Source organism: Aotus nancymaae, unplaced genomic scaffold (assembly GCF_030222135.1).
Source record: "Aotus nancymaae isolate 86718 unplaced genomic scaffold, 86718_ANA_hifiasm-v0.15.2.pri h1tg000011l, whole genome shotgun sequence".
Taxonomy (NCBI): Eukaryota; Metazoa; Chordata; class Mammalia; order Primates; family Aotidae; genus Aotus; species Aotus nancymaae.
The window spans coordinates 58,895,861-58,915,568 of NW_026988422.1; the positions used below are offsets into that span (position 1 = coordinate 58,895,861).

General features: G+C 48.9%; 1 protein-coding gene across 1 annotated transcript; it reads left to right on the top strand.

Moving 5' to 3' along the window:
• The first annotated feature begins 2,521 nt into the window (after window positions 1-2,521).
• On the top strand, window positions 2,522-5,928 carry FOS (Fos proto-oncogene, AP-1 transcription factor subunit). Its single transcript, XM_012438151.2, has 4 exons — window positions 2,522-2,821; window positions 3,575-3,826; window positions 4,258-4,365; window positions 4,481-5,928. The coding sequence occupies exons 1-4, from the start codon at window positions 2,681-2,683 to the stop codon at window positions 5,120-5,122; spliced, it is 1,143 nt and encodes a 380-aa protein (XP_012293574.1). The 5' UTR covers window positions 2,522-2,680; the 3' UTR covers window positions 5,123-5,928.
• Window positions 5,929-19,708: the final 13,780 nt, after the last annotated feature.

Sequence of the window (19,708 nt, forward strand, 5' to 3'; positions counted from 1 at the left end):
CAGAGTCTTACTCTGTTGCCCAGGCTGGAGTACAGTGGCATGACCTCGGCTCACTGGAACCTCTGCCTCCCTGGTTCAAGAGATTCTCCTGCCTCATCCTCCTGAGTAGCCGGGTTTACAGGCATGCGCCACCACACCCGGCTAATTTTTGTATTTTTAGTAGATACGGGGGTTTCGCCATGATGGCCAGGCTGGTCTCGAACTTCTAGCTTTAAATGATCTACCCGCCTCAGCCTCCCAAAGTGCTGGAATTACAGGAGGGAGCCACTGCACCCAGCCAGGTTTTCTCTTAAGTGGCCCTGAGATCTAGTTGTGAATGGCAGGCAAGGCCAGACTCAGGAATTCAAAGCTTGACCTATTTTGTTTGAAACTAATATTAATAATAAGAGAGATGTATTTGCCTTCATAACCCCTTTCCTTCCCCTTCCCCTGTTTCTTTCTGTAATCAAGGATAGAATTAGGAGTACCGAAGAATTGCTTTAGGATTCAAAGCAGCTCCAAGGAATCTGTGTTTACGTATTACGTGTGTTTTTCCTTTTCTCTCCCTTTTTATGAGTGAGAAAAAAAAAAGCGCCTAAATTCCCACCAACATAAACCAATGATACACAATGATGAAATTCTGTTTTCACCTCTGCCTGTGACATGGAATGCAAAAATAGCAAGTGGCCCAGTTCCACGAATCCCCGCCTCCTGCCCTCCCCGCTCCAGCCGGGTTGGATCTCTAAGAATGGGGGTTAGCTCACAGCCCCGCGCGGGCCGCTCAGCCCCCGGACCCGGCGGATGATGTCAGGCGATGGGAGCGGCCGCAGCCGGGCCGGGGAGGCCGCGGCCCCGGGAAGAGGGGAGGGCGGGTGGCCTCGCCAGGCCGACGGCGCGCCCGGCCGCGCGGCGTTGCCTGGAGACGGCCCTGGCGGCGCTGTGTTGCTGTAAACAGCCGCTTCCCTGTTACTATCTATAGCAGGATCGCCTGGCTCCCGGGAGCGGCGGCTGGAGGCAGGTCTGCGGTCCCGCTCCCCGCGCGCCCCGAACGATCCGCCCGCGGGCCTCATCCTGCCTCGCACGTCTCCAGGTGCCCACCGCGGGCCCCAACCCCCGGGCGGGTCCTAAGAGTGGGGAAGGGGAGACGGGGCTGTGCGGGGACTTGCGTCTTCGCGCCCTGGAGGTGGCCGGCGCGCTGGGGCCAAGCCCAGGCAGCGTGACCCCGGCTGTCCTACGCAGCAAGGCAGGAGGCTGGGGGGCGTGGCACCTTGCTGGAGCACCTTGCCTCCCTAAAGCCCTGTGTTCCAGGACCTGGAGCAGCCCTGGGGTCCCAGCGGTCGAGGTATTCCGCCTGGGCGCTGTGGACACTGTCTTTCCAGCCCCCGTCCTCCCCCCTCCAAGTCCGCGCTGGAAAATCACCCGCTGCGGACTCCCGTAAGCACAGCTTCCTGGCGGGACCGAACCAGCCCCCCAGCGCAGATTTGAGTTCCCCGCAAGAAGCACACCCCACCTTGTCATCCTAAACTGACCACTCTGCCCACATAACCAACCCCCGCACTCCCTAACCCTGGGCCCCAGCTCAGAACTGGGCAAATGCCCCCTTCAAATGTCTTCGCATCTAGGTTTTGCACAATGTTTATCTGCTAGTGTCTCAGGGATTTGACAGTTTCGTTAATATTCCCACACATGGCCGAGAAAAATAAATAAATAAATGCGCTGTCTTCCTTAAAAAAATAAAGTACCCGGTATCGTAGATAAAGTAGGTTATCGTATTCTCTTATTTTGGATCTCCACTTCTGCTTCCAAACGCAGGAACAGTGCTAGTATTGCTCGAGCCTGGGGGCTGGAGGCGAGGGGGTGAGGGTCTGCTTCCACGTTTTGCACTGAATTAGGGCCAGAATTGGGAATGCGGGTAGGGACGCATTCCTTTGGCAGCCGAGACTTAAGTCCTCCGGGCCGTGTACCCGAGGCCGTTTCTCCTATACCTGAGTCTCAGAACTGTCCCCAGTTTTCGTAGCATGGTAAAGGGGCGCCCCCTGCCCCATCCCCCGCAGCCTCGGGAACAAGGGTCCGCATTGAACCAGGTGCGAATGTTCTCTCGCCTTCTGCGCCGTTCCCGCCTCCCCTCCCCCGGCCGCGGCCCCCGCCTCCCCCAGCGCTGCACCCTCGGTGTTGGCTGCAGCCCGCGAGCAGTTCCCGTCAATCCCTCCCCGCTTACACAGGATGTCCATATTAGGACATCTGCGTCAGCAGGTTTCCTCGGCCTTTCCCTGTAGCCATGAGGGGAGCCATCCCCGCAGCCCCTCATCTTTGGGGGCCCACGAGACCCCTGAGACAGGAATTGCGAAATGCTCATGGAATTAGTATACGTGCCAAGGCGCGGGCAGGGGGCTGCGAGCGCGGGGGAGGCGGCCAAGCGGCTGCAGAGTCGCCCAGGCCGGCGCGCCACCCCTCTGGCGCCAACGTGGTTGAGCCCGTGACGTTTCACTCATTCATAAAACCGCTTTGCTATAAAAGCAGTGGCTGCGGCGCCTCGTACTCCAACCGCAACTGCAGCGAGCAGCCGAGAAGCCGAGACTGAGCCGGCGGCGGCGGCGCAGCGAACGAGCGAGCAGTGACCGCGCTCCTACCCAGCTCTGCTCCACAGAGCCCACCTGTCTCCGCCCCTCGGTCCCTCGCCCGGCTTTGCCTAACCGCAACGATGATGTTCTCGGGCTTCAACGCAGACTACGAGGCGTCCTCCTCCCGCTGCAGCAGCGCGTCCCCAGCCGGGGACAGCCTCTCCTACTACCACTCACCCGCTGACTCCTTCTCCAGCATGGGCTCGCCTGTCAACGGCCAGGTAAGGCTGGCTTCGCGCCGCCGCGGGGCCGGGGGCTTGGGGTCGCGGAGGAGGAGACACCGGGCGGGACGCTCCAGGAGATGAGTAGGGGGCTCCCTGGTGCCGGGAGGGACGCTGCCTGTGGCCGGAGCGATGCCGGCTCGGGGGCTCGGGACTCGCTCTGAGTGCACGCACGCTTGCCATAGTAAGAACTGGTTCCCCCTTCCGGAGGCAGGTTCATTCCGATCAACCCCTGGTCTGCGCTCCAGGACGGGTCTCTGACATTAGCTGGGGCAGACGTGTCCCAAGCAGAGACTCACTAACTAGCGCCTGGCTTCTCCGGGGAGGTGGCAGAAATCGACAATCCCCCCTCCCCCGGCAGCCTGGAGCAGAGAGGAGGGGTGAGGGAGGAGGGTGCAGCGGGCGGGTGTGTAAGGCAGTTTCATTGATAAAAAGCGAGTTCATTCTGGAGACTCCGGAGCGGCGCCTGCGTCAGCGCAGACGTCAGGGATATTTATAACAAACCCCCTTTCAAGCGAGTGATGCTGAAGGGATAACGGGAACGCAGCGGCAGGATGAAGAGACAGGCACCGCGCTGCGGAATGCCTGGGAGGAAAAGGGGGAGACCTTTCATCCAGGATGAGGGACATTTAAGAAGAAACGTCCGTGGCAGGACCGTTTCTCTTCGCTGCTGCATGCGGCACTGGGAACTCGCCCCACCTGTGTCCGGAACCCGCTCGCTTACGTCGGCTTTCCCCGTCTGTTTTGTTCTAGGACTTCTGCACGGACCTGGCTGTCTCCAGTGCCAACTTCATTCCCACGGTCACTGCCATCTCGACCAGTCCGGACCTGCAATGGCTGGTGCAGCCCGCCCTCGTCTCCTCCGTGGCTCCATCGCAGACCAGAGCCCCTCACCCCTTCGGAATCCCCACTCCCTCCACTGGGGCTTACTCCAGGGTTGGCGTTGTGAAGACCATGACAGGCGGCCGAGCGCAGAGCATTGGCAGGAGGGGCAAGGTGGAACAGGTGAGGGGCTCTTCCGTACCTTTCTTGGGAAGGTGGGGGCTGGGTGGGAAGCAGCCCTGGAGATAGATGGAGGAGCCCAGTAGTGAGGGTGAAAGCCACTGGGGCTGACTGCACCTCCCTAACTGGGAACCCTGGCTCCAAGCCCGCTCCATCCCAAGTCAGACTCTGAGTCTCACCCTAAGAAGTACTATCCTAGTTTCTTCTCTAAGTTTCCTACTTCGTGCTTTTAGACTGGGCTCTTCTTTGTTCTCTTGCTGAGGATCTTATTTCAAATGCAAGTCACACCTAGTCTGCAACTGCAGGTTACAAATGGCTTCACAGGGGGGTGCCAGGAAGCTGGGAAGCTGCAGGAGCCAGTTCTACTGGGGTGGGTGAATGGAGGTGATGGCAGACACTTTTACTGAATGTTGCTCTTTTCTGTGATATTCTAGTTATCTCCAGAAGAAGAAGAGAAACGGAGAATTCGAAGGGAAAGGAATAAGATGGCTGCAGCCAAATGCCGCAACCGGCGGAGGGAGCTGACCGATACACTCCAAGCGGTAGGTAGACTGTGGGTTGCTCCTTTTTAAAGCTTAAGGGGAAAGTTGGAGATTGGGCATAAGGGCCCCTGAGTAAGACTATGTCTTATGCTTTCCTTTATTCTTCTGTATTCAGGAGACAGACCAACTAGAAGATGAGAAGTCTGCTTTGCAGACCGAGATTGCCAACCTGCTGAAGGAGAAGGAAAAACTAGAGTTCATCCTGGCTGCTCACCGACCTGCCTGCAAGATCCCTGATGACCTGGGCTTCCCAGAAGACATGTCTGTAGCTTCCCTTGATCTGACTGGGGGCCTGCCAGAGGCTGCCACCCCGGAGTCTGAGGAGACCTTTAGCCTGCCTCTCCTCAATGACCCTGAGCCCAAGCCCTCAGTGGAGCCTGTCAAGAGCATCAGCAGCATGGAGCTGAAAGCTGAGCCCTTTGATGACTTCCTGTTCCCAGCATCATCCAGGCCCAGTGGCTCTGAGACGGCCCGCTCTGTGCCAGACATGGACCTGTCTGGGTCCTTCTATGCAGCAGACTGGGAGCCCCTGCATGGTGGCTCCCTGGGGATGGGGCCCATGGCCACAGAGCTGGAGCCCCTGTGCACTCCGGTGGTCACCTGCACTCCCAGCTGCACTGCTTACACGTCTTCCTTCGTCTTCACCTACCCTGAGGCTGACTCCTTCCCCAGCTGCGCAGCTGCCCATCGCAAGGGCAGCAGCAGCAATGAGCCCTCCTCTGACTCGCTCAGCTCACCCACGCTGCTGGCCCTGTGAGCGGGCAGGGAAGGGGAGGCAGCCGGCACCCACAAGTGCCACTGCCCGAGCTGGTGCATTACAGAGAGGAGAAACACGTCTTCCCTAGAGGGTTCCTGTAGACCTAGGGAGGACCTTATCTGTGCGTGAAACACACCAGGCTGTGGGCCTCAAGGACTTGAAAGAATCCATGTGTGGACTCAAGTCCTTACCTCTTCCGGAGATGTAGCAAAACGCATGGAGTGTGTATTGTTCCCAGTGACACTTCAGAGAGCTGGTAGTTAGTAGCATGTTGAGCCAGGCCTGGGTCTGTGTCTCTTTTCTCTTTCTCCTTAGTCTTCTCATAGCATTAACTAATCTATTGGGTTCATTATTGGAATTAACCTGGTGCTGGATATTTTCGAATTGTATCTAGTGCAGCTGATTTTAACAATAACTACTGTGTTCCTGGCAATAGTGTGTTCTGATTAGAAATGATCAATATTAAACTAAGAAAACATATGACTTTATTTTCTGGTAGATAGAAATAATTAGCTATATCCATGTACTGTAGTTTTTCTTCAACATCAATGTTCATTGTAATGTTACTGATCATGCATTGTTGAGGTGGTCTGAATGTTCTGACATTAACAGTTTTCCATGAAAACGTTTTATTGTGTTTTTAATTTATTTATTAAGATGGATTATCAGATATTTATATTTTTATTTTATTTTTTTCTACCTTGAGGTCTTTTGACATGTGGAAAGTGAATCTGAATGAAAAATTTAAGCATTGTTTGCTTATCGTTCCAAGACATTGTCAATAAAAGCATTTAAGTTGAATGCAACCAACCTTGTGTGCTCTTTTCATTCTGGAAGTTTTGTAAGTTTCTGAAAGGTATTATTGGAGACCAGTTTGTCAAGAAGGATAGCTGCTGGAGGGCAACACACCCTCTGTCTGATCCCTTATCAAAGAGGAGAAAGAAACTATAGAGCTGATTTTAGAATATTTGACAAATACATGCTTTCCATTGCAATGCTAAGATTCTGTACTGCTTCTGGGGACAGGAAAGTGCTGTGTAGCAGCTTTTGTGGGAACATATCTTTTCTGTTTTGGTAGTCATGGGGAAATATTTAAATTTGGTTGTGCTAATATTAAATTTGGATGTTTTGCTCATAAACGAAACCTTTAGGCAAACAGAACCTAGCTTTGTACAAACTATTTCAACTTTTTATTCCCACAAAATCATGTGGAGGGTCATTCTACTTCAAAGATGAGCACATTGAAGAATGGGTAGAATAAACAACTTTCTCTATATTCCATTATCGGCATTAGAATCTTCCTGCTCGTTATCTTATCCAGCAGGCTGAACTGCCTCGATACTCGATACTCAGCTAAAAAAAGTTTTTAGGCTGGGCTTGGTGGCTTATGCCTGTAATCCCAGCACTTTGGGAGGCTGAGGCGGGCGGATCATCTGAGGTCGGGAGTTTGAGACCAGCCTGACCAACATGGAGAAACCCCATCTCTACTAAAAATACAAAATTAGCCAGCTGTGGTGGTGAATGCCTGTAATCCCAGCTACTTGGAAGGCCGAGGCAGGAGAATTGCTTGAACCCAGGAGGTGGAGGATGTGATGAGCCGAGATTGCACCATTGCACTCAAGCCTGGGCAACATGAGTGAAACTCTGTTTCAAAAAAAATAAAAATAAAGAAGTTTCCAATCCTTAACTCCAACGTGTACATTTTGTTGGACTCTTTTATTCTTGAAAGGAAAGGAGGGTGATTGTCCTATCCCTTATTAATCAATGCATTGTGATTTCTGGTTTCTCTAATACCAGATGCCCTTCACTCAGTTTATACTGGGGGGAAGAGGGGGAGAAAAAGCTGCTCAGAATTCAAAAGAGATCTCAAACAGCACAAATAATGGTTGATAGTTCTGTAAACAGAAAGTTACATAATAGCTCGAGAAGGAGAAGTCAACATGACTCTGAACAAGCTTTAACTTATAAACTTTATCGTCTTAAGGAAGAATGTGACCTTTGTCCAGGACACCTCTGGTTATGGGGCACTTACACACACTTGCACACGTACAAACCACAAGGAAAGGAGACTGCCCTTCTACCCCTGCTCTCGAGTATTGTGCAGGCACCATGCACTCTTTTCCACACACACTGGAGGAAGAGCTTCAGCACGTCTTCTAATGCTTTGGTGATCATGAAAATCACTGGGTACTTAGGGGGAGTTACATTCAACGGAGTTAAAAATTTTAATTTAAAATGACAGTTTTAAAGGCCGGGCGCGGTGGCTCAAGCCTGTAATCCCAGCACTTTGGGAGGCTGAGGCGGGTGAATCACGAGGTCAAGAGATGGAGACCATCCTGGTCAACATGGTGAAACCCTGTGTCTACTAAAAATACAAAAAATTAGCGGGGCATGGTGGCGCGTGCCTGTAATCCCAGCTACTCAGGAGTCTGAGGCAGGAGAATTGCCTGAACCCAGGAGACGGAGGTTGCGGTGAGCCGAGATCGCGCCGTTGCACTCCAGCCTGGGTATCAAGAGCGAAACTCCATCTCAAAATAAATAAATAAATAAATAAAATAAAATGACAGTTTTACTGAGGTTGTTCTTGTCTATGATATCTCTGCTCCTCCCATAAAAATGGACATTTAAAAGCAACTAACCGCTCTTTAGATCACTTCTACGTCATGCACCAGTTGGGTCCTATTTCTGCCAGTCTTGTGATGACAGTGGCCTTAGGCTCCCTATTTGCTGTTCAAAGGGTAAATATTTTATAGCCTTTAAATATACCTAAACTAAATATGGATTTAACATAACTAACAAACACATGGTCGAAATAATAAGGTGATCTACCCTGTAAGGACCCCAGCTGGTAGGCCAGAGGCAGTGGCTTACACCTGTAATCTCAGCACTTTGGGAGGCTGAGACAAGAGGATCACTTGAGTCCAGGAGTTTGAGACCAACCTGGGCAACACGGCAAAACCCAGTGCTCCTCTGTTGTCTCATTTACTCAGGAGGCTGAGGTGGGAGGATGACTTGAGCCTGGAGGTAGAGGTTGCAGTGAGCTGAGATTGCACCACCACACTCCAGCCTGGGTGACAGAGCAAAACCCTGTCTCAGGAAAAAAAAAAAAAAAAAAGGAATGCAGCTAGCTCCCTTAGGTGTGCAGTAATAACAACCAGAGGAAGAAGATTTCCCAGATGAAGAAAGGTAGCTGGACCTCCAGACCAGGACATTTACCTGCTCCTAGGGACCTCAATCATGGTCCTGTCAGCCGTACGCTGACTCTAGAGGGTAAGCATTGCTTTCCCATTGACAGCCCTGGCCAAGGCCCAGACAGAGACCCTGATCTAGCTTACCACAGCCCAGTGGAGAGCAGACTGCTTCATCAAGATGCCATTAAAGGTCCAGAAAGAGGAAATCAGAGGCCATCAGGTTCCCAGGGCTGACACCCCACCAAGCTTCCTGCTGACTACTTTCATAGGCTTGCAAGAAGAAGAAATTCCTTCCCCCTTTCTCCAGCTAAATGGCTCCTTCCAGATCCCCTTTTATTCACTCATGATTGGACAACTCTCATGGATGATTAACTCTGGGATTTTTTTTTTTCTTTTTTTGAGACAGGGTCTCGCTCTGTTGCCCAGGCTGGAGTGCAGTGGCGCCATCTCTGCTCACTACAATCTCCGCCTCCTGGCTTCAAGATTCCCCTGCCTCAGCCTCCTGAGTAGCTGGGATTACAGGCACCTGTCACCACTCCTGGCTGATTTTTGTATTTTTAGTAGAGACACGGTTTCACCATGTTGGCCAGGCTGGTCTTGAACTCCTCACCTCAAGTGATCCCCCTGCCTCAATCCCCAAAGTGCTAGGATTACAGGTGTGAGCTGTCATGCCTGGCCCTCAATTTTCTTTTGAAAAAGGCTCCCAGGCTTTGTAGGATTCCTACCCACAAGATATGGCCTCATACTAATCTCAATAAAACAACTAACTGAGGGTAACACCATTGAACATTGACATAAGACATATACATATAATCGAAGGGGATGGAGGCAGGGTCATTTCCTCATGGGGATTATGTCCAGACCTGGCTTAGTGCCTGGCACATAGTACAGGGTTAATTAATATATTGCCAAGTGGATGAATAAATTCTATGCTATTTCCATACACAGAAATATATTCCACATGTATTCTCTAACTTCTCCTCTCCTGGTCCCTGTTAAAAGCAATGGTAATTTCATATCTTTTATGTCTGGCTGCAAAAACATACCCCATTCCCATCCTTGCCTCCTGGAATTCCTTCACTGTCTTCCTGGATGACCTCTGCCAATTCAACTTCAAAGCTGCCATTGTGATTCTGGCTCCAAATTAATTTTGGTGGGAAAAGAGAAGAAGAAAAATATTTATCTCTATAGAATGGTGGATTGTAGATTCTGCATCATCTTTGCACATCACTGCATCTTGTGTAATTATCAAAATTAAAGGGTAACATTTGACAATTTGTTCTAATAACGGTAATTTTGTATCAACAGCAATTCCCATGTGTGAATGAAAGTAAATAAATTATGCTATCTTTAATTAATAGACAAAAAAAATTGAGGCACAGGCTGGGTGCAGTGGCTGATGCCTGTAGTCCCAGCACTTTGGGAGGCCGAGGTGGGTGGATCACCAGAGATCGGGAGTTCGAGACCAGCCTGACCAACATGGAGAAACACTGTCTCTACTAAAAATACAATTAGCCAGGCATGGTGGCGCATGCCTGTAATTCCAGCAACTCAGGAGGCTGAGGCAGGAGAATTGCTTGAACCCTGGAGGCAGAGGTTGCAGTGAGTCAAGATTGCACCATTGCATTCCAGCCTGGGCAACAAGAACGAAAATCCATCTCAAAAAAAAAAAAAAAAAAAATTGAGGCACGGTAAAAATTCTCAGATGATTATCTCAAGGTAATCATCTGAACTTGTAATGTTTTTACAGTTGAAAAAAAGCTAAAACAAAATTGATCTCTAAATGAATGGTGTATGAGACTCCTTCCAAACAGATTATTTCTCAAAAAAAAAAAAAAAAAATTCCTCCTTCCAAATCAAATTCCTCAAAAAAAAAAAGAGAGAGAGAGAGAGATATGAGCCTCACTTGAACGCTGAAGAGCAGACTGCTTTAAACAGTGCTGTTTTCCTATTAATATTAAGGAGTTAACTTTTGGGAAGTCCTGCTCGGGCACCCCTCTCTCTCTACCGAAGAGCTCTTCTCCTTCTCTTTCTTTTGCTTATTAAACCTCGACTCCTAAACGCCACCCTTCCCTGCCCAAAAATAAAAGTTGACTCTTAATTCCTCTCCCACTCCATCTCTTTTCCTTCTTCCATACAGGTACTCTGCTCACGAGCCTTCCTTGCACTCCTGGCACATAGAATGCGTGCTTTTGCAGAAGGGCATCTGCACTTGAGGTCTCTCTGCCTGGGCCTCTTTCCTCAGGCTGGCTGCATCCTATCATTTGGGTATCTGCTCAAAGCACATGTCCTCCAAGGGACTTTCCCTGGCCATTCTATCTAGGGTGACTTCTGGACATACTTTATTTAGTTATCCTGCTTTGTTTTTTCACATCACGTATCCTACTTGCAACATCTAATTTACGTGTTCTTTTCCTTTTAAAAGATTGCCTGTCTCTTATCCCTGAACTGTAAGTTCCATGTGAGCAGGAACCTTTTCTGTCTTGATCACATCTGTATCTCTAGTGTCTATTAGGCCCTCAAGTGTGTTGAATAAACGAAGATGAATGAGTGAATGATTGCAGATGGAAATTATAAAAATATCGACAGGGACATATCTAGAACTTAAAAGTGAAGATGAACTGTATACTTCATAGATTTCTTTCTGGGTAGAAGACTAAGCTCATTTGTTTAAAAAATTCCTTTCAAGGATTCTATACTATCAAGATGAGGAGCTAGCTAGCTTGGGAAGGAATTCTAAGGGGTACAAAAAATACAAGTAAACTGTAGGTCAGTGACACTTCTAGGCTAATTATAGGTTCAGAAATTGTTTTGCCATCAAATGCAGAATGAATGGATGTATAAATCTAGATGTAATCATCTTCAAATAAACAAACAAAATTATGTTTTTCACTCTTACTGATATAAAAATTTCAGACTGTCACAAAAATCCATTTGAGTTCACTAGTTCCTAGCAATCAGTGTGTTAAACGGTGAAACCTCTAATTTAGTCTGCATTAAAATAGAAGAATAAGGGTTAACTACTATCATTATCAATATCAACATCATTATCATAATTATCATTTGCCAAGAATATGCCCAGACCTGAGGAGAAGCAGGTAGAATAGGGTACATTGAATCCTGAGGAATCAGTGCAAAGTCTCTGAAGGCGGATGGTTGGATAAATTTCCATTGCCTTTGCATGCAGGAGAAAGCAACAAAAACATAAACCAGTTCCATTGCAACACAATTTATTTTCGTGGTTCCACACATCCACTTTTGAACTAAACTAAGCTGCCTTTCCTTTGCCCGAGAAGCATTGTTCTGTTGCTCAAGAGGACACAGAGCAGAAAGGACTCTGGAGCCTGCCTGGCCCTATGGCCATCAACTCTTCTTTTTTTTTTTTGAGACAGTCTTGATTTGTCACCCAGGCTGGCTCACTGCAACCTCCGCCTCCCAGGTTCAAGCGATTCTCCTGCCTCATTTTTTCCTCAGCCACCTGTGTAGCTGGGATTCCAGGCAACTACTATCATGCCTGGCTAATTTTTGTATTTTTGTAGAGACGGGGTTTTTCCACGTTGGCCAGGCTGGTCTCGAACTCCTGAACTCAGGTGATCCACCCATCTCAGCTGGAATTACAGGTGTCAGCCACCTCCCCCAGCCAGTTCTTCTTAATAAGCCCTTTTCCCTTTCAGCTCATGGTGATTGTGTTTGGTACAATCAGGTGACTGGGAGGTCTGAGAACCCATGGGTTTAATTGTTGGTTATGTTAGAAGCAGGCCCATATGAAGCGGCCCCTATGAAAGGGTCTATTTATTTATTGAGACAGTGTCTCACTCTGTCATCCAGGCTTGAATGCAGTGGCGCAATCTTGGCTCACTGCAACCTCTGCCTCCTGGATTCAAGCAATTCTCCTGCCTCAGCCTCCTGAGTAGCTGGGATTACAGGCACACACCATGCCTGGCTAATTTTTGTAATTTTATTAGAGATGGAGTTTCACCATGTTGCCCAGGCTGGTCTCAAACTCCTGATGTCAAATGATACACCTGCCTCAGCCTCCCAAAGTGCTGAGATTAAAGGTGTGAGCCACTGTCGTCCCCAGCCTAGAATTGGATTCAATTTAGCAGAGTGGTCCAAAGCATAGACTTAGCCTTGAATCCTCACTCCTAGACCTTGGGCAAGTTATTTAACCTCTCTGCTCCTTAGTTTCCCCTCTTGTAAGATGGGGATAATAATCATATTCAATTCTTGGGATTGTTGTGAACATTAAATAAGTTTGTATGCCAGCCTGGTCAACATGGTGAAACCCTGTCTCTACTAAAAATACAAAATTAGCCAGATGTGGTGGCACACACCTGTAGTTCCAGCTACTCAGGAGGCTGAGGCAGGAGAATCGCTTGAACTGGGAGGCAGAGGTTGCAGTGAGCCCAGATCCCGCCACTGCACTTTAGCCTGGGCAACAGAACAAGACTCTGTCTCAACAGAAAAAAAATTTCTGAAAGTTTCTGGATGTCTACTATGTATCAGGTGTTGAATTCAGTGTGAGGAAGAGACAATCCCGTCCTCAAAGAGCTCATGGTCTAGTAAGGGAGACAAACAGATAAACACATACCTTATAATACACCATAACAATGGAAATCAACATGGTATGGGAGTTGCATGGAAGAGCTAGTGACAAACTCACTCTGGGGGAGTCTCTGAGGAAGATGTCCTCTCAGGCTTTGAAGGTGTATAGAGTTTGCTGGATGAGCAAGTGGCAGGGTGGAGAGCTTCTAGGCGGAGGATTAGCACTGCAAGGGCACAGACTCATAAAACATCGAATTTGTTTTTTTTTTTTCTGAGACGAAGTCTTGCTCTGTCACCCAAGTGGGAGTACAGTGGCACGATCTCGGCTCACTGCAACCTCTGCTTCCTGGGTTCAAGCGATTCTCCTGCCTCTGCCTCCCGAGTAGCTGGTGTTACAGGTGCCTGCCACTGTGCCCAGCTAATTTTTGTATTTTTAGTGGAGACAGGGTTTCACCAAGTTGGCCAGGCTGGTCTTGAACTCCTGACCTCATGATTTGCCTGCCTTGGCTTCCCAAAGTGCTGGGATTACAGGCTTGAGCCACTGCGCCTGGCAAATCTGGTTTGCTCGACTACAAAGTGTGTGAGGGAGCAATGACGGGGAGATGATGAGGTGGAGATGTAAATTACAGAACATCGCGTTAGTACATTTAATTTCTTTTTGTTGTTGTTGAGATGGAGCCTCACTCTGTCACCCAGGCTGGAATGCAGTGGCGCGATCTCGGCTCACCGCAAGCTCTGCCTCCCAGGTTCAAGCAATTCTCCTGCCTCAGCCTCCAGAGTAGCTGGGATTATAGGCGCATGCCACCATGCCCGGCTAATTTTTGTATTTTTGGTAGAAATGGGGTTTCACCACGTTGGCAAGACTGGTCTTGAACACCTGACCTCAAGTGATCCACCTGCCTCGGCCTCCCAAAGTTCTGGGATTACTGGTGTGAGCCTCCGAGCCTGGCCAGTACATTTAATTTCATTTATATCAATATTGCAGCATCAAGTGGATGGGGCGGAAAATCGGCCAATAAGAGATAATTGTGGCCAGATCAGGAAAAGCCTGGTGCTTACTTAGTTGTGTGTAGGCTGAACCAAGGCAGTGGTGGTGGGAAAGGAGAGGGAATAAGAGGTAATTAGGGGGTCGGGACATGGTGACTGAGGGGGTAGGAGAGGCGAGGGAGAGGGAGGAATCCCTGCTCACTGTCAGATTTACCAGGCTTGACACATGGGAGACTTGTGGTTCCAACAATGGCTTTGTGACTACAGGAAGAGGAGCAGGTTTGGGGGGTAAAAAGGTAAGTTTTATGTTGGACACGTTGAGTTTGCGATGCCCAGGGAGTATCCAGCGGCAGATGTGGGCAGCTGGAATTGCATAATAGAGGCTCTATGATATGAGTTTATAGAGCTTGTTTGGAGGCAAATGGTTGGGACAGAACCTGGAGCCCTAGGAGAGAATATTGATAATGCCCAGTGTTTCACATGTGCTTGCTCTGTGCCAGGTTGTGCTATGCACCTTATAGGCCATGCTAAATCAATGACTAAGGTTTGCTAATCATTGTTCCTCTAGCAACTGGTATATAACGGGCATACAATAATTATTTTGTTGAATAAACACTCTCATTTAGTCCTTACAACAATCCCACGAGGCAGATACGATTAGTGTCCTCATTTTAAAGATAAGGAAAATAATTTAGGAAAGGTTAAATAAGCTGACCAAGGTCACACAGCTGGTAAGTAGCAGATCTGAGATTTGAATCCACCTCTTTGTGACTTTAAAGCCCAAGGTGCTTAACTGCATTGCTAAAGTGTGAACATCAGCCCTTGAAGATGCGCTTATGTGACCTGGGGTGAGGCTTTAAACCCTCTGAGACTGTTTCCTATGCCAGATTAGGGATGGATTCAAAAATCTCTAAGCTCCCTTTCCATCTTCAAAACTCTGATATCAGGTGACTGCTCTGAAAATGCCCTGGCTGGGCTAGGTGGCTGACACCTGTAATCCCAGCACTTTGGGAAGCCGAGGCAGGCAGATCACCTGAGGTCGGGAGTTTGAGACTAACCTGACCAACATGGAGAAACCCTGTCTCTACTAAAAACACAAAAATTAGCCAGGCGTGGTGGTGCAAGCCTGTAATCCCAGCTACTAGGGAGGCTGAGGCAGGAAAATTGCTTAAACCTGGGAGATGGAGGTTGCGGTGAGCTGAGATCATGCCATTGCACTCCAGCCTAGGCAACAAGAGCGAAACTCCATCTCAAAAAAAAAAAAAAAAAAAGAAGAAGAAGAAGAAAATGCCCTAAAGTGCCCACACCGCATCATTCTTAGATGCTTTTAGATGTTTGATGTTCTAGTAGCAACACTGGGGGGTGCTCTGCAGTTGACACTCCTTATAATTCTCTCATGGAAACTTTTTAGGATGGGAGGCCTGAGCAGTGTGTACAGAGCCACAGAAGTATACCAAGCACGGGGAGGTGGGAGCAGTTTGTTCCAGGGATAGGCAATGAGAATGTATTTGTGATCTATTTCTATATAACAATTTACTACAAACTTAGCAGCTTACAACACACATTTGTTATCGCACGGTTTCTGCATATCAGGAGTCCAGGTATAGCCAGTTGCTTATGTAGCAAACTCCATCCATCTTCTGAACAGAACAGTGTTGGGTTCAAGGTCTTGCAAGGCTGAAATCAAGCTGTCAGCTGAGCTGTGTTTTCAGCTGGAAGCTTGAGTGGGGAAGAGTCCACCTCCAACCTCACTCAGGTTGTTTGCAGACTTTATTTCCTTGTGGCTGTAGAACTAAGAGCTCTGATATTTTGCTGGCTCTTGGCTGGAGGCTACTCTTAGGTCCTGGAGGCTGCCATGTAAACTTCTTCAACATAGCTGCTCACTTCATCAAGCCTGCAAGGAGAACCTCTCCAGTGCATGCCAGCAAGATGGGGTCATACATAGACATAATTCCGGAAGTGACATCCCATCACCTTTGCATTTTCTATTGCCAAGAGACAAGTCTCAGGTTCCACCTGCACTCAGATGGAGGAAATTACACAAAGGCACGGACATCAGGAAGCAGGAATTACTGTGGGTCACCCTAGGATTTGTTATCCACAAGGGATCACATTATCTGCTTAGAATTTCAAACTAATAATAAAACCAACAAAAGTTGGTCTGCCTTTTAAATTTTTTTCCTTATTTAAAACTTTATTCGTAATAAAAAAAAAATGAGAAAACCCCAAAACTTTCTTCTTTAATTGGGAACCTTCAGAAAAGATATTCATAACAGGACTCAGAGCAAGGACAGACACACCCAAACAGACGGTTTTTCCTTAATTCATCAGGCTGGAGCAGAGTTTAAACCAAGCTGGAACCACTCCGGCTCTGGCCACAACCTAATCTCTACATCCTGGCCTCCATCACATTGGCTGGAAGCTGGTTCGCTTCATCCAAGGGCCTAATTTGAGGGCATCTGTAGCTTCTGCAAGTTTGAACGTCCCTTGCTCCTGGTGCTGTCAGTGCCACTCAGCCATGGGCTGGAGCATTCACTTGGTTCGGAGCTTGAACCAATAGGAGCAGTAAACCATGACCTCGGTGAGGTCGGAAGACTCCTGAGCCTTCAGCTGGAGCATGGTCTTGCTCACCTGCTCTGTGTAAGAGATTTGAGATCCATCCAGGCCTGTTAGGAGAAGAGGATGACAGCCCCCAGGCAGAGCACCCAGGCTAGCACTGGGCACACTCACCAAAGATGGCTTCCAGCAGCCATGTTTGCACCTGGAATACCTCTGGGCCTTTCAGGTCTTTGTGCAGTCTGCCTTTTAAATGAACACTATGAGCTGGCAATTCTAATGTTGTCAGTGACAAAGTACTTCTTCCTGAAAAAAACTTTTGTTGTTTTAAGTTCTAAACAGTTGCTGGGATTACTGTTGAATTTGAATAATGTAATGTATGCTTCATTTAAAAAAATTACTTAAAAACAGAGATAACACCATTTATCTGAATGAAAAACAGAGATAACGCCAATGGTGTTATCTCTGTTTTTAAGTAATTTGACTAAATTTGAGTAGCTTCAGTTTCATATAACCATTTAGAGTTTTTGTGTTTAAAATTTAAATCTAGCCAGGTGCAGTGGCTCACACTTGTAATCCCAGCACTTTGGGAGAATGAGGCAGGCAGATCATGAGGTCAGGAGTTTGAGATCAGGAGTTCGGGATCAGCCTGGACAACATGGTGAAACCCCGTGTCTACTAAAAATACAAAAATTAGTCTGGCGTGGTGGTGCCCATCTGTAATCCAAGATACTCAGGAGGCTGAGGCAGGAGAATCGCTTGAACCTGGGAGGCGGAGGTTGCAATGAGCCGAGATTGCACCATTGCACTCCAGCCTGGGCAACAAGAGCAAGACTCCATCTCAAAAAAATAAAAATAAAAAATAAAATAAAATTTAAGGCTGGGCGTGGTGGCTCTCGCCTGTAATCCCAGCACTTTGGGAGGCTGAGGTGGGCAGATCACCTGAAGTCAGGAGTTCGAGACCAGCCTGGCCAACATGGTGAAACCCCGTCTCTAAAAAAAATAATTAAAATAAAATTTAAAACTGTGAAGCAGTGGGGGCCGGGCGCGATGGCTCACGCCTATAATCCCAGCACTTTGGGAGGCCGAGGCGGGTGGATCACGAGGTCAAGAGATCGAGACCATCCTGGTCAACAAGGTGAAACCCCGTCTCTACTAAAAAATACAAAAATTAGCTGGGCATGGTGGCGCACGCCTGTAGTCCCAGCTACTCGGGAGGCTGAGGCAGGAGAATTGCTTGAACCCAGGAGGCGGAGGTTGCGGTGAGCCGAGATCATGCCATTGCACTCCAGCCTGGGTAACAAGAACGAAACTCCGTCTAAAAAAAAAAAAACCTGTGGCCGGCCGGGCGCGGTGGCTCACGCGGCGGGTGGATCACGAGGTCAAGAGATCGAGACCATCCTGATCAACAAGGTGAAACCCCGTCTCTACTAAAAATACAAAAAAAATTAGCTGGGCATGGTGGTGCGCACCTGTAATCCCAGCTACTCGGGATGCTGAGGCAGGAGAATTGCTTGAACTCAAGAAACGGAGGTTGCAGTGAGCCGAGATCGCGCCATTGCACTCCAGTCTGGGTAACAACAGCGAAACTCCGCCTCAAAAAAACAAACAAAAAAACTGTGAAGCAGTGTGATACGTGTTTTGCCATGTTTTTATTTGACAAATGTACATTTTAGTTAATACATCAAATATTTTTACTTGATTTGAATATTATCTTTAACAAAAAATTCCTTTTATTTATGTATTTATTTATTTTTGAGAGAGAGAGTCTTCCTCTCTCACCCAGGCTGGAGTGCAGTAATCACAATCATGGCTCACTGCAGCCTTGACCGCCCTGGCTCAAGAACTTCCCACCTCTGCCTCCCATATAGCTGGGATCACAGGTGTGCGCCACCATGCCCAGCTAATTGTTTTTGCAGAGTCGGGGTCTCCCTATGTTGCCCAGGCTGGTCTCGAACTCCTGGGCTCAAATGATCCTCCTGCCTTGGACTCCCAAAGTGCTGGGATTCCAGGCATGAGACAGCGTCTGGCCCCCTTTTGTTTGTTTTAAATCTAAAGAAGACTCAAGAAAAAAAAAAAATCACATCAGTAGTATGATTTAGGAGTTGCACTACTAATACTAGGTAAGTTCTTCTTGTGCTGCCCGGGAATAAAAACGAACACTTAGCACTAATTTGGGTTCACAACATGCTTGACACTGTTCCAAACACACACACACATACACACACACACTCATTTTAGAAGTCCTCATCGACTCTCAAAGGTAGGTCCTGCTATTACCCTTATTTTTGTAGATAATAATATAGTCTGGGGTGCAGAGATCTGCTCAAGATCACCCAACCGGAATGGCAGCGCTGGAATTTGAGTCCAGGCAGTGTGGCTTCAATGCCTGAACTCTTAGCCATTAGGAAAAATAAAGCAAAATCAGTATCCCCAACAACCTTGCAGGCACGGAGGCCCTCAGAAGGGACAGGAGAGGCCGGGCGCGGTAATCCCAGCATTTTCAGAGTCCGAGGAGGGCGGATCACCTAAGGTCAGGAGTTCGAGACCAGCCTGGCCAAAGTGGTGAAATCTACTAAAAATACAAAAAATCAGCCGGCTACGGTGGCGAGCGCCTATATTCCTAGCGACTTGGGAGCCTGAGGCGGTAGAATCGCTTGAACCCGGGAGGCGGAGTTTGCAGTGAGCCGAGATCGCGCCAATGCACTCCAGCCTGGGCGGTAGAGTCAGACTCCATCTCAAAAAAAAAAAAAGAAAAAGAAGGGACAGGAGGGCTTCCTTTCGTTCCTGACCAGCCCGTGCTGGCCCCTGGGCGGAGGGAGCGCCGGCTTCCAGAGAACTCCTGGAGGGACGTTTGGGAGTGCCCTCTCAGCGTCCCCTCCACCACCATCTCCACACCCTTGCCGCGCCCCTGCACTCGTCGACCAGGCCAAGGTTTCTCCTGGCCCTTCCCAGCTTCCGGCCCTTCGCTCCAGGTCAGGTCGCAGGGCCAGGCGGTGCCAGGAGCTCGCGAGTCCTCTGTTTACTGTTTGGTTTCCACGGTGACACGTAGGCGCCGTCAGCCACTCCCGTCACCGCTCCGCAGCGCGGCCCCCACCCGGCGCCGTGACGTCAGCCCGCCGCTTCCGCTCTGCCCATATTTGGCTCAGCCACTGCGCCGCCGGCCCGCGGTAGGCTGGGGGCGGGACTCCCGCCGCATCCCGCCCCTGGTCCCTGCCCCGCCCCCTGGAATGCCCGGTGAAGGCTCCAAGTCGCGAGACCCCCGCCCCCTGCCCCGGGACCCACCCGGGCGGAGGCGAGGGCAGGG